Source organism: Mirounga leonina, unplaced genomic scaffold, assembly GCF_011800145.1.
Source record: "Mirounga leonina isolate KUSES-001 unplaced genomic scaffold, KU_Mleo_1.0 Mir_114, whole genome shotgun sequence".
NCBI classification, from domain to species: Eukaryota; Metazoa; Chordata; class Mammalia; order Carnivora; family Phocidae; genus Mirounga; species Mirounga leonina.
Genome location: NW_023270265.1, coordinates 12749241 through 12763201, shown reverse-complemented (window position 1 = coordinate 12763201; position 13961 = coordinate 12749241). Strand labels below are relative to the sequence as shown.

The 13961-nt window shown below is 61.3% G+C and overlaps 2 protein-coding genes across 4 annotated transcripts; both read right to left on the bottom strand.

The window, feature by feature from the left end:
* Positions 1-2339: 2339 nt before the first annotated feature.
* On the bottom strand, positions 2340-4709 carry ADIRF (adipogenesis regulatory factor). Its single transcript, XM_035023406.1, has 3 exons — positions 4545-4709; positions 2735-2797; positions 2340-2533 (listed from the first exon to the last, which is right to left on the bottom strand). The coding sequence occupies exons 1-3, from the start codon at positions 4603-4605 to the stop codon at positions 2430-2432; spliced, it is 228 nt and encodes a 75-aa protein (XP_034879297.1). The 5' UTR covers positions 4606-4709; the 3' UTR covers positions 2340-2429.
* Positions 4710-8546: 3837 nt separating this feature from the next.
* Positions 8547-13595, bottom strand: SNCG (synuclein gamma). Of its 3 annotated transcripts, none has more exons than XM_035023375.1 (5): positions 13099-13595; positions 12203-12244; positions 11746-11873; positions 9285-9444; positions 8547-9044 (listed from the first exon to the last, which is right to left on the bottom strand). In XM_035023375.1, the coding sequence occupies exons 1-4, from the start codon at positions 13217-13219 to the stop codon at positions 9289-9291; spliced, it is 447 nt and encodes a 148-aa protein (XP_034879266.1). In that variant the 5' UTR covers positions 13220-13595; the 3' UTR covers positions 8547-9044; positions 9285-9288. The 3 variants fall into 3 exon arrangements, with proteins under 3 accessions (XP_034879266.1, XP_034879276.1, XP_034879285.1); XM_035023385.1 differs by having other exon boundaries at positions 9285-9365; positions 13099-13575; XM_035023394.1 differs by lacking the exons at positions 8547-9044; positions 9285-9444 and adding an exon at positions 9455-10812 and having other exon boundaries at positions 13099-13594.
* Between the last annotated feature and the right edge of the window lie 366 nt (positions 13596-13961).

Sequence of the window (13961 nt, the reverse complement as noted above, 5' to 3'; positions counted from 1 at the left end):
GAGAAAATCTCATTCACAGTGGCTCAAACACCGAGGGAAACTGCATCCATTGCTAGCATGTGGCAGCTGAAGGACTGGTTAATTTAGGGACTGGATAAAGTAACTTGGGACTCAGGTTCTTTCTATATTTCTGCTCTGCCCTCATCAGCAAGTTGGTTTTTCCTTAAGCTTGTTCCTCCTTTGGTTACAAGTGGCCACCACAGCTCCAAGCATCGTTTCCAGCCGCAAAATGTCCAGTGGAAGAGGGAGGACTCTTTCCTCTTCATTTGTCTCTCTCTCTCTCTTTTTTTTTTTTTTTTTAAAGATTTTATTTATTTATTTGACGGAGAGAGACACAGCCAGAGAGGGAACACAAGCGGGGGAGTGGGAGAGGGAGAAGCAGGCTTCCCGCTGAGCAGGGAGCCCGATGCAGGGCTTGATCCCAGGACCCTGGGATCATGACCTGAGCCGAAGGCAGACGCCCAACGACTGAGCCACCCAGGTACCCCTCTTTTTTTTTTAGGATGGAAAATCTTTCCTAGAAGTTCCTTGGCCCTCAGATGTGATCTCCCCTCTTCTTAGCCAGACCTGGGTCCCACACCCATCCCTAAGGCAATTTCCCGAGTTGCACTGGGTGAAGAGGGATTGCTGGGCCCATGGGGATTACTCTCTGAGTCACCGCGGAAGGGCGCACACCAGAAAAGATGTGAGGGCTCTGCCAATCCAGCCCCTCCGGCCTCCCCCTAGTGTGGCCCAAGATGGTGTCTCCTGACCCTGGCACCCACCTCGAGGCAGGGGCTCCTGGAGATGCTGGAAGCACCCCCACACTACCCAGTCATCTCTTCGAGGACCTTCCCTGTAGGCCAGAGGGAGCTGCCTTGGCCCATTTTGCAGATTAGGTGAGGCCTTCTTTTGGGTAGTCAGCAAACAAGAAAACAATGGAACAGGGCTTGGCCCTGGGGTGAGGCTGGGAGATGCTGAGGGTGAGAGGGAGAAGACCTGTCGCACCCTTGGGAGGGATCCCAGATGGGAGAAGAGAAAGGTCACTTGAGCAGAGCTGCACCCCCAGAGGGCCCTGGGCCAGAGCGGGGCGCCACACGACCGTTGCTCCCCGCCGGAGGGCCGTGGAAGACCCCTCGGGAAGCCGGCCTTGAGTCAACGCGGGAAGGAAAGACTACGCTTTTCCCTCTTGTTTCCCCAGAACTGGGAAGTGTAATCAATATTTTTGAATGGAAACGGCTTGGCTACCTATGTGCTCGTCCCAAGACAGTAAGATCCTCCCGGGTGGAGGGAATAACGCGTGCAAAGACGCGGAGGTGGGGAAGGGGCAGCCGGCGTCACCAGCCGCGGTGTGGCAGGGGGTCCGGATGAAGGGGGCCGCCAGCCCTGGCGCCAGGACCGCGCCTCATCCTGTGGCAACTGTGAGTCACCCAGGAGCCGGGCGTACCCAGGGCTGGTGTCGCGTGCGTGGACACGTGCTGGAGTTGGGGGGGGGGGCACTAAGTTTGCGGGAAGTCTAGTCCCTCTACGCCCCTGTGGGACCAAAAGGCCGGCCTCCGTCCCGGAACGGAAAGTCCTGCTGTGCCCAAGCGGGAAACGGGGCTCGCGGGCGGGGTCGCGCGCGCGCGCACACTGCCCGGTTCCCCGACTTCACGCCCACGTGCACCGCCTGGTGCGCCGCTGCTCCTCCCCCGGGGGGCGTGTCGTGGGCGGGGCTCCGCTCCCCCGGCGGCCGCGCGGAACGCTCTGAAGTGCAGCCGGCCGGGCGCGGCTGTTCCGGGCGCGTTCTAGCCTTCCCGGTCTTGCGCGGTGACTCACCGCCGGGTGGGGCCGGCGCACAAAAACCCCGCAGCGGGTGGGGAGCGACAGAAGTCTCGCTCCTGCGACTCCGCGTCGTCCCCGAGAGCCCTGGCCACCCTAGGTCCTCGAAGGCGCCCGGCCCCGGGATGTTTCGATGCTCCCAGCCTCCAGGAGCAGGTCGCGGGGAGAAGTTCCCGAAGCCCCAGCCCTTGGAGCCCCTCGCCCCCACCCTGAGCTGAGCCCCTCGAGCATCTGGGGACCCAGCATCGTCTCCTAGCAGGGGCGGGGTTCCCGGAGCTGGGGGAGCGGTTTGGGAATGGGGGACGCGGTGGCTTCTGAACAGAGTGGGAGGCACACATACCTCTTTGAACTTCGGATAAGGGAGCGTCTGGATTTGCGTTGAGAACATGGAAAAAGAATTCTCGAATAGTCTGTCTGGGTTTCAGAATTTGGAATGCCAGAACTCTGGATGTCCGGGCTGGGTTTCTGGATACGGGGGCTCAGCTCCAGGTGAGAGAGAGCTGGGCCCAGCTTGTGGGGAGGCATGAAGTGGACACAAGTTAGGAACAAGTGCTTTAATAAGGCAGCAGGCCAACGGCCTGCCAGAGCTCAGGGCCTGGAGGGCAGTCATCCATGTCTCCCTTCTGTCATTACATGAAGCCTAATTTTTTCCCAAGACCTGAGAAAGTCTCAGAGGCCTGGTTAGCAGTCTTGTCGATGGTTTCCTGGGTGGATTTGGCCACCTGGTCCACGGCTGGGGAAGGAAAGGAGAAACCAGATGAGGGCCATGCCCTGGGAACCAGAGCCCTGTAGGGTTGGCCTGGCCTGGGTCTCCATCCCCAGGAAGCAATGTGGGCAGAGGGGCTCCGGAGGAGAGGGCATTTCTGGGTGAGGGCTGAATAGGGTGGGGAGTGGGCTGGGGCTGCCCACCCTCCTGCCCACCAGCCCACCAGACCTTTCTGTCCTGCTTCTGTGGCCTGATCCACCACTTGCTGAGCCGTTGCTCCTGCTGCAGTCGCTGGAACAGAGAGATGTGGCCTTTAGCCCCTATTGAGACACTGCTGACCACAGGGGCCCCACCATTGCTACCCCCCATCCGTTCTCTAGAGTAGTCTGTCCTACAGCCCCAGGGGACGAATGCCATCCAAGTAAAGTCCTTCGACTAAGGCTGGACTAAGGCCATCCAGCCAGCGAGGCACAGGAGCCCTTTCCATGCCTCTAGGGTGTTCTTAGTTATTTATAACTCTGGGCTCCTCCCCTCTGGCCTGCTTCTCTTCCCAACTCTAGGATTGCGGAGAAAATCTCCCAACAGAGGCTGGAGCTGGCATCTGGGCTGTTGCTGCTCCCGGGCATGGGCCAGGAGGAACCCTATCCCCCTTTCACAATGTCTCCTGCAGAAGCCTGGCCCAGATGCCTCGCTTCCCACCTGTAGTGCATGGGACTCCACTTTGGCAAGAGGCCCTCTCCTGTGCCTCATCCCAGAGGCACACAAGCCATGATGTTAGTGCCTCCGTGGGTGGGCAACTGAAGGCATTAGGAAGTGAAGTCCAGAGAGGAGGTGACACGTCTAAGGTCAGGCCATGTCCTCTGGACCAGAGTTTGTGCCTATGGTGAACAGGGTTTCCAGGGGCTCAAGTGGGTCCCACCTGCTGGGTGAGCAGACAAGTGGCTCCAGCCTCCAGAGATCTGACTCATCCTTGCTGCTGAACAGGAAAGAACCTGCTTTACTCAGACCCTGGGCCAGGGAGGTGTGGAGGGCTCAGGCAGGCCCTGGGTCTGTGGCTCACAAAGCCCCCCCCCCCCCCCCCACCTTTCTGTCTCCCTCAGGGACTTATATGACAGAACCCGTCAGAGCCACAGAATGAGCCTTTGCATCCAACCTACAGATGGGGAAAGTGAGGCCCAGAAGGAAGGGGCCTGTAGACAGGCTTCCTGGTAGCATTTTAGTTTCAGGGGAACAACCGTCCGAGTTCCCTGGGGCACTGGTGAAGGAGGGAGTTAGTTTGACTGTTGTCTGTTGACTGGGATATGTGCAGGACAGACTGGGAGCTGGAGTCCCTAGGGAGGCTAAGCTGGGATTGGAAGAGCTGCAGCTGGTGGGCCCAGGGGTCTCCTCACACTCCCTAGCCCCAGTCTACCCTACCCCATGCCGCTGGGTAACCTCAGGTCTGAGGAGGAAAGAGCTGGAGGTGGAGAAACAAGGCTGCGGACCTGCCCTCTGGGGTGAGGGTGGGGAGTCCCTCTGGGTGAAGACTTAGAAGGAAACGATTATTTTTCGGGGGGGGGGCGTGGGGGAAGTGGGGGAGCTCAAAACAACTCAGGGGTGGGGCAGGGGTCGGAAGCCGCTTCCACCATTCTGTCCGGTCCAGTGTGCCTCTGAGACCCCAGCGGGCAGAGGTGCATCTCGGGGTGCGCAGCCGCAACGGGCTCTCTCCGTGGACCTTCACCCTCCCCAAGGGACCGAGGGGGGGCCGCTCAGGATCAGGGTGGGGCCGGTCCCCGCCTGCTCAGCCTCCTCATATTGGCTCCTGGCAATGCCCAAATTGGCCCCGAACCCTCGGGCACCGCTGTTCCCCACCTGCCTCAAGGCATCAGCCCCTAGACTGAGTGGGGTGGGCGTCCAACCGGGTCCCTGCATCTCAGAGGAGGGCCCTCCCGAACCCGAGCCGCCCACCAGCTTTCGGGATGCGCAGCCCCGGGGCGTCTGCCTCCGTGAGTCCAGCCGCGTGCCCCTGCATGTGCCCCAGGTCGCGCGCCCTCCTCACCCGCTTCCTGAGCCGTCCCCTGCACTTGCTGCTTCAGGTCCTGCAAGCCCTTGCTGGCCATGGCTGCGGGGAGTCTGCGAAGTCGTCTAGGGTAGCCGCAGCGATGTTAGATCCGGTTCACCTTGCGGCGACCAGAGCGCCAGCTCTGGTTTTTAAGGCGCCCCGGGGCCGGCCCGCCCAGCGCGGGGCGGGGAAGAGGGGGGCGCGGGGCGTTTCCCAGCAGAGCGGCTCCGGGGACTGACCCGGCCCTGCTCCAGGCTCCACCATCCGGAGAGCACGTGCCGGCCTCCGGTGGGCGGCGTTCAGAAAGCGGCGGTCCCCACCAGGGTCTGAAGAGGGGCGAGGGGCTGCAGAGGGGTTGGGTCGGGGTCCAGAGACGGGCTGGAGTAGAAGGGGGGCGCACAAACCCCCCTCCCCGTCGGCCCGACCCTTCGTCCGTGACCCTGAGGATCCGGTGGGCGCTGGGTCAGCGCCAGGTCAGAATCTCAAGGCTGGAATTGACATTAATAATAGCAGCGGCCTTTTACTGAGCATTTACCTAGTGCCAGGCGCTGCCCTAAGGCTTTACAGCCTCTTGTATAATCTTTACAACAGCTTCGTGAAATGGGTGTTATTAGCAGTTTATAGGAAGAAACTGAGGCACAGAGGGCGCGTTAGGTCTCACCCAAACTCACATGGCAGGCAGGGACTCGAATCCGCGTCGGTGGGCTGTAAACCCTAAGGCCCCGACAACCGCCAAGGTGGCTGTCCCCACACACTCGGCCGGGACACTGCAGACTGGCCAGCTGCCCTGATGCTACTGGGACCAGGCAGGGGCAGAGGGGAGAGTCGAGGAAATCCCTCTCACAGAGGGCGAGTCACTGGCGAGCGCCTCTGGGGAGGAAGCAGCCCAAAGTGGAGGGGGACAACCAAGAGGGCCGCTGTGTGCGCCCAGACCAGGCAAGGAGAGCCCTACCTTAGGTCACCAAACCCGTACGAGTTGGGCGGGGGGCAAGGTTCAGAGAGGGCAGGGACGCTCCCCAGGCCACACAGCGAAGAAGGGAGTAGCCGAGCCTCAGACCACTGAGGTCACCTTTCCCAGGATGGGGCGCGCTCTGGATGTGGTGACCACCCCGGGGGCGCTGGGAGAGGCGTTAGAGGCCCAGGCGCCAGTCGGGGAGCCAGGAATCCCGAGGACAGCAAAATGACCCAAGAGGCATGACCGCCTGGCACCCAAGTGTGCTCGTCAGGCCTCCACCCCGCCCCGCGTTCTTCCACTCCAGAGCCAGCCTGCGGAGCCTGGAGGCCACCGCCGCACTCCCTTGTGCGTTTTGGTGCGGCGGCTTGACCCTCTCTCTAGTGCTTACTCTCTGGTTCTCCCCCCGCCGCCCCGGGCCGGTCTCTGCGCCTCTGTGGGAGTCTTCCCGATTCTGGAGCCCTGGGAAGACCCCGCCTACCCAGGTCCACTCTGCTGGCGCATACCCTGCCTCTAATCCGGGGGAGGAGGCGGGGGGGGGGGGGGGGGGTGGGGGCAGGGGCAGGGGGGGGGGGGGGTAAACCGCGGAGCGTCAGCCACGGCGTGGAGTTATCTGGAAGCACGCGCGCGCACACAGTGAGAATAGATTAATGGAGATAACTCTGGGCAAGTAAAAGGGACAGGCGCTGAGCTCAGATGGGGGGAGGGGACACCAAGCACCGATGAACCAAGCGGCCGCCACGCCCGCTCCTCCTGGCCTGAAGCCCGGCCAAGCCCAGAGCACAAAGGCGCGGTGGAAGCAGCCTTCTTGCTGCCTCGGGACTCCGGGGAGCCCAGCCTTGCCCACATCCTCCTGAATTCCCACCAGTAGCACCAGTCTCTTCGGCCAGGAGGGTCTGATCACCACAGCAGTTAGCTCATGGCTGGCTGTTAAGGCTATTTGCTGCTGGTCCCAGTGGGCGAGAACAAGACAGGGAGGCAGCAGGCTCTGTGCGAGGCACAGCGGGGCCCAAGCAGGTGATGACAGAGAGAGCTGAGTGGCTCTAAAGCAGGAGGCACTGCAGTCAGACCTCTTGGGGTCACATACTCCCCAGGGCAAGTCCATCTCTCTGAGCCCCAGTGTCCCCATCCTTGATGGGCGGATGGGGGCAAGAGAATCTCCAAGTGCTATTGTGAGGGTTAAATGGGCTGAAGGATGCCCCACACTCAGCGGGGTCCCTTCAACAGGGGGCCATTCACCTGGGGCTTCTCAGGTAAGGAGAGGGACAGGGAGAGACCAATTGTTCCTCTAGGGAAGGTAGCCCCAGGAGCCCAGAGCACATAATAGAGGGTCTATTTTTTTTTTTTTTTTTTTAATGTAGGCTCCATGCCCATCGAGGAGCTCAACACAGGGCTTGAACTCACGACCCTGAGATCAAGAGCTGGCCCCCTAGCCTAAACGACTGAGCCACCCAGGTGCCCCAGTAGGGGTTTTGAAGGCTAGGAGCAGTGCAGGTGCCATGGGGTGGGAACAGGCTTCCCAGACAGGGCAAACCTAGATGTTTGGCATTTGACCCCAAGAACAGGCCCTGAGTATGTGCCTAGGGTGGGAGTCGAGCAGCAGGGACCCTTCCAGGTTCCTTCAGCAGAGGCAGAGGGCCCTGGGAGTCTGGTGATGCACTGTCCGCAGGGGCTGGGTCTAGGAGTCCTCCTCCCCCTGTCACCTTATGGGACTCGCTCCTCCTCTGTCTCTCACAGTCCAAAGAGCTCTCAGGCACACCCAGGCCCCAGGTGGCCCCTCCTGGGCATGCACAGGCCTGCTTGTGTGCCCGCATCTGGGCCCAGGAGCATTAACACCCCTGACTGCCCTGAACCTTTTCCAGACCTTTCACTCCTCCTGTGGCAGGATTTGGGGGCCTGGGGAACCAGCAGTCTCCTGTTCCTTTCTGCCTCCTCGGCAGTGGATGCCCATGGGCAGCAGGCTGGAATACAACCCTGCTCAGCTGTGCTTGACTGGGTTCCCAGCCCCCAGGGCTGGCCTTGACCCCTGCTCCCACCACTGAGGCAGGATGGGAAAGTGATGGTCTCGGTAGTATCTGAATTCGGGGGCGGACTCAAGCTCTGGCTCTGACACCCAGGGCTGGCGGCTTGGGGCAAGTCACTTAGATGCTCTGAGCCCAAACTGTCTGGGTGCCAAAGGGGAAGGAACCCCTCCACCACTTCTGAACAAGACCCCAGGGCATGATGCCAATAGCCTTCATGTAGGACACCTGCCAGCCTGATCCCCAGGTTACTTTGAAATCCCAGGGGTGGTGGCCTCTGCCGTAAGCACCTGGGTCCACACAGTCAGTGGGGCTGTAGCAGAGCATGGGAGTTAACTGGGTGGCTCTGGAGCCAGGCAACCTTGGCTTCTGCCCAGTCCCCAAGGTTCCTTGCTCTGTGCCCTTGGACAAGTTATTTAACCTCTGTTCTTCAGTTCATTCTCAGGGAAACTGGGATCATACCAACAGTTTGTTCTGAGGATTAAATTACGTAAAGCACTCAGGCCTGGGAGGAGCTCATTTTTACTACTTTCAAGGTGGAGGCTCACTTTCTTGCATCTCAGCTGTCCGCTTTTCTAATGACACTTGACAGGACTTCTTTTTTTTTTTTTTTTTTTTTAAAGATTTATTTATTCACTTGAGAGAGCGAGAATGAGAGAGAGTACATGAGACGGGGGAGGGTCAGAGGGAGAAGCAGGCTCCTCGCTGAGCAGGGAGCCCGATGCGGGACTCGATCCTGGGACTCCAGGATCATGACCTGAGCCGAAGGCAGTTGCTTAACCAACTGAGCCCCCCAGGTGCCCACTTGACAGGACTTCTGGCGAAGGACAGGAAAGCCCAGCTCCCAGCTGGTGGGAGCTTGAAGCCGGGTGGGGTCAGGCAGGAGGAGCTATGGGGTCATGTCCTTCTGCCCTGAGGAGGACTCAAAGAGGTCTTGCTATGGGTCTAGACGTCACATCTTTGAAGGTTACCATCTGTTCCAGGGAGGGGTGTGAGGTTGTCTGGGGGAGCCAAAAGCAGGGCAGCTTTCTCCATGTTAAAAGACAATGGTGTGGGCTCCCTGAAGGCAGTGCCTACTCTTAGAATGTTCTCGAAATGCCTAGGGTCTGCCCGAAGTGTACCTGGCCCCGGACCTGCTTCCCAGACCCACCAGCCGGCTGGCCGGGTTCCTGTTCCCAGATGAGGCAGCACAGAGCAGAAGCTTGGGCAGGTATGGCCAGGGGTGAGGACTTGAGTTTTATTTGGAATCTTTAAAAACAAAATTTCACCTCAGCATCTGTGAGGTCAGAAGGACTGGGGGCGGAGGCCTCGAGGGAGGGAGTGAGGGAGGTGAAGGCGTCAGAGGCAGCTTAGGAGGGCAGGCCTGTGGGTGGCCGGGTGTGGGCATGGGAACATGGGCAACCCAGGTCGCGCTCCAGGGCTGGGCACTCTGCGTGCCAGGTGGGGGTGGGGTCCCAGGCAGAAGGCTCTTCCTCGAAGCCTTCATGGCCAACTGGCATCCCTCTAGTCTCCTCCACTCTTGGCCTGGGAGAGAGAGAGAGAGTGACTTTCACACACAGCTCCAGGCCCCAACCCTCAGCGGCCACCCCAAGGGCGGTGGGGCTGGGAGTCATCTCTGCCCCTCCACCCTGAGGGAGTCATTCATGAGGGGACCTCACACTCAGGCTGAGGGGGCTGCAGAAGGTCAAGAGGCGGCCCTGAGGGCTCTGGGTCCCTGGGAGGGAAGCAGGCTTGCCCAGGGGAATCCGGGAGCCCAGCACCTACCTCCTCAGCCACTTCCTCTTCCACTTTGGCTGCCTTGTCCTCCTTGTCCTCCTGCGGGGGGGCAGGTTGCTCCAGGTCCTCCTGTGAGGGAGCGAAGGGGGACCAAGGCGGTGTGGAGTGTGCAGAGGCTCCCACGGCTCTGCAACCAGGGCTCACCCACCTGGCTCAAAGATGAGCAGAGGCCCGGAGGTGAAGGAAGTGTGAGGACCAGTCTGACCATGGGAGTGACAGAGCCTCATGTAAGGGCCCACAGTGGGGGCTCTGTCCAATGATGCAAGGCCTTCTGGGGGCACCAAGTCTCCTGGAGCCCTGCTTTACACCCCCTAAGCTAATGCAGAGTCTCTGGGCAGTCTGAGTTTGGGCCTCTGCATCAAGGAGGACTGGTGAGGTGGGGTGCAGTGGTGTGGGGGAGGGCTGTGGCCCTGAAGCCTGAGACGTGACACCACCCTCAATGCCCCCAAATCACATGATCATACAGCCCTATCCGACTTAACTCCCAAATAACCCTAGGTGGAGGGGTATGCCATCAGTTTGTACAGCGACCCTGAGGCCAGGGAGGCCAAGTATCCAGCTCAAGACCTCAGAGCTCAAAGCAATGGAGTTGGTAAGGATCAGGTTCGGCTTGCTCCAGGCCCATCCCTATCCCTAGTAGCATCTTTCTCTCTCCCTACCTCCTGGATGGGCTCTGGGCTCAAGCTGGTCTGGTTGAGGTCAGTAGGGGTTATACAATCCTCCCCACTACCTGTCTCCTGCTCCCTTACCCCCAGCCAAACACTTGCCTAAGGTGGCCTGCCTGGGGGGTGGTTGAGTGACAGCTGTGGGCAGGACCAGACTGGATGATCAGCCTGGATCCCAGTCCTAGCATCTACCTCTAGAGGATCCTGCCATCTCCGTGCTACCACTGGGACATCCTTGATGGGTTGGGGCTTTAAAAGGGCACCAAACTGTGTCAGCTAGAGTTGGGGCAGGCCTTCCAGGCAAAGGGTAGGTGGCTCCCTGCCTAGTCCTGCCGCCCCAGGGCAGGTGCGTGAGGCCAGCGGAATGGAAGAGCTGTCAGACTGGCAGTGCTGCATCCTTCCGTGGTTCACTGGAGAGGCAGTGCGACTGGTTTTTAAGTGTCACCAGGAAATGTCCCCTTGGGGCAGCCACCCGCACCCTAGGACCTGGGGTGACTCCATGGGTTCACCGGCCCTCCTTCGAGGCCAAACAGGAGTGTCCAGACTCCCTCTCAGAGGCCCAGAGGCAGCCTGGCGCCACCCCAGCGCCTCTTTTGCTGGGGGGTGGGAGAGGGAGGGGCCTGGCGTCCCCTGGAGCACCTATGGGTCCTGCCCAGAGGCACAGATGATGATGATATAGTCACCTGCCTCTGTTGGGTGCTCCCCATGATCCAGGTGTAACGGTATCCCGGGGGGCAATTTCCCTGCAGGATCATACATCGTCGCGGGAAACGGGCCCTCTCAGCCCCTCCATGTTACGGATGAGGTAATGGAGGTGCCAGGGGGTTGAGCAGCTTCCCAAGGTCATACAGCTAGCAAGGGGCAGAGCTGGGAATGAGGACAGGGAGCAGTTGCCCGCCCCAGGGACATGGGGACCCTGTGTTGGTGCTGAAAGTGGGTGCCTAGGTGGCCCCCTTCCCCCCACCCACTCCCCGAAGCAGGGATCCTCATTGCTGGGGGCCCGGAGCGGCCTGTACCTGCCCCCCATATAAACCGGGCTCCCACCCGCTACCTTACCCTCCTGCAGAGTCTGCCCTGGGACCTTGGGCACCTTACTTAACCTCTCTGGGCCTCATTTCCACACCCTGTTTCTGGGGATTTTGTGCCAATTAAATGAATTAGTAAGTGTGACGTGCTTCAAGCAGAGCGTGCTCTGTGGTGGGTGCTGGGACAGCTCACCCACGGGCCTCCCGCTCCTGGGAGCGCCCTATTGCTCTCCGTGCTCCCAGCAGCGGCAAGCCCACCGGCGCATGCGCGCGCGCGCACACACACACGCACACGCACACGCTAGCACCCACGAAGGTGGAGGGCGGGGTCAGGACCCTCACTGCTTTGTCACGAGGGGGCGCTGCTGCCCTGCTCCTCCTGGGAGGTGAAGGCAGCCCACCAGGCCCTGCAGGGAGGCCGGCCACCAGGCCTGTGGGCGGTGACTTGGCAGCTCCAGCCCGATGTCTATGGCCTAGGACGCTGCCTGTCACCACAGGGGGCCCACAGGACCCTGCTTTCACTAGTGAAATGTGGTGCCTCCCAAATGCTGAGCATCAAGGGGACGTGGTTTTGAGCCTCACTTTCCAGTTGGGCCCCAAACTGCCCCCCTCACAAGGGTCATTGGGAGGATCCTAGGCGTTAATGGGTGTGAGAAAAACCAAGCACACATCATGGGTCCCTAAGTCTCTGCTTCCTTATATGTGTCATGAGGCAATAACGCCTCCTCCGTAGCTAGCCTCTCCGGGACCCAATCTCACCTTTCGAACCACTCCAGAGGTGATGGCAATATTCTCGGCCTCCTCCACCGTCTTGACGGCCACTGTGTTGACGCTGGTGACCACGGCCTCACTCACAGCGTTGGCCTGCTCCTTGGTCTTCTCAGCCACTGCAAGAGGACTCTGGCTGGCCTTGGTCCTCCTGCCCCTTCCCCGCCTGGGCCTGGCCTGCCCAAGTCAGGCTGAGCAGCCCCTTTCTCAGGACACTCAAAACTCTGGCTCTACTCCCCTTTCTCTGACTCCAGGGGAGCCCTGTTGCTGATGGAGGAATCAGGGGGCCCACCCTGGGTCTAACCTCAGGGTCTGGTGGAGTCTGGATCCATGTACAGCTTGGGCTCCCAGTTGGGGGGTAAGGAGGACCCTGGGCTCAGGTGTTCAGTACCAGGTTGCAGTCCCTGGAGGTCCCAGCCCCCATGTCCCCTGGTCCTGGGCTCCTCACCTGAGGTCACGCTCTGCACAACATTCTCCTTGGTCTTGGCTCCTGGGGAGGAAATGGAGGCGTCAGTCTACTCCTCCTGGTGTTGGGGAGGGGGGTGAGGGCAGATACACACAGAACAGCTGGACAAGCTGTGGGGTCGGTAGGGGGTGAGGATGGTGTCTGGGGGCCAGCAGTCCCTTCAAAGGCTGCTTCCGGCTGTGTCTGGAGGAAGGGGATGGATGGGAAGTGGACAGGACAGGACAAGGGCGAGAGAGACCAGGCCTGAGGTAGGGTGCAGACCTGCCCGGGTGAGGCCTGGGCCTCGGAAGGAGCAGCAGGACAGAGCTGAGTCACCGGCTTCCAAGGGGCTGAGGGGTGGCGGGGCTGCCCTGGACCCTGGGGCTTGGGCTCCTCTCCCTTGCCCACCCCTTCCCTCGGAACAGGGTGGGGGCCTGGGACGTGGCCGCTGAGCACCTGCCTGCTCATCCCACAGAGGCTCCAGGCTCAGCGTGGCTTCTCATCTGAGTCCAGGGGCCTGCAGGTGGTGCTGGGGTGGGGCACGCTGGGTTGCATCCGTGCACTCGCACTCACACTCGCGTGCGTGTGTGCATGTGTGTGTGCACAAACAGGTGTGTGTGAGGGCTGAGTGCCCTCTTGCTGTTCTGCCCCAGAGACCCTGGGGCCCTGAGGAAGTCAAAGCAGACACTGGGGGGCTTGGATGGGTGGTGTACAGGGGGATGGGCGTGCTCCAGGGCCTGGAGACCCTGACTCAACAGCCAGGTCCTCACGCCCACCCAAAATGCCTCCCTGGGGCTGGGGGATAGGGTTGGCCCCGGGAAACTGGGCACCCCCGCCTCCGGCGTCCCGGCTGCTGCACCCTGCCACGCCCTGCGTCGCCCACACTCACCCACACTCACCCACATACATGACCCCCTCCTTGGTCTTCTCGGCCGCTTCCGTCACCCCCTGCTTGGTCTTCTCCACGGCGCCCACCACACCCTCCTTGGCGATGGAGAAGCCCTTCTTGAAGACGTCCATGTGGGCAGGGCAGGGAGGCTGACGCTTGCCGAGCACTGTGGCTAGAGCGGGCGAGAATGCTGCTGCAGCCGCCTTCCCCGCTGCCTCTTACTGACGCCCGTGAAATATTGATGATGCGGCGGCTGCTGGGAGCGAGGCCAGCGGGGCGGGCGGGGCGGGGGGAGGGCGCCTGCCCTCACCTTCCCCCCAGGGCGGGGCAGCGGGGGTCCGGCTCCCCTGCGCCCCTGCTGCCCAGCCCTCCCCTCCTGCCCCCTGCCCTCCCGGGAGGGCGGCTGCAGGGGGCTGTGCACGTCCTTATCTATCACTGCCTCTTATTCATCAGCTGCCCTGCCCACCTGCAGCGGCCGCCACGGCTGGGGGCTCTCAGGCCCCCGGCCTGTCGTGTCTGATCCATCTGGGACAAAGGGGGTCAGGCAGGGGAGGCGCCTTTGCTACCAGCGTCCCAGGTAGGGCAGGGGTCAGGGCCCCGTGGGGCCTGTCAGGCAACAGTGGCCAACCTCCCAGACCAGCCTGGGCTGCCTGGTGACTCACCAGCCCCGTGGATGACCCCATCCCTGGGCTCTAGCAAGGGCAGCGGGGAGCTGGGGCAGAGGAGCCCGCAAGGGTTCTCCAATGCCCTAGCGACCCTAGGACAGCTCCTTTCTCTCTCGAGTCTCCACCCACCTGCTGGCTCCCACAGCCCTGGGGTGGAAGGTGCTGAGTAGGCATGAAGTGCCCCCCACTTCCTGACCACCAGCATGGA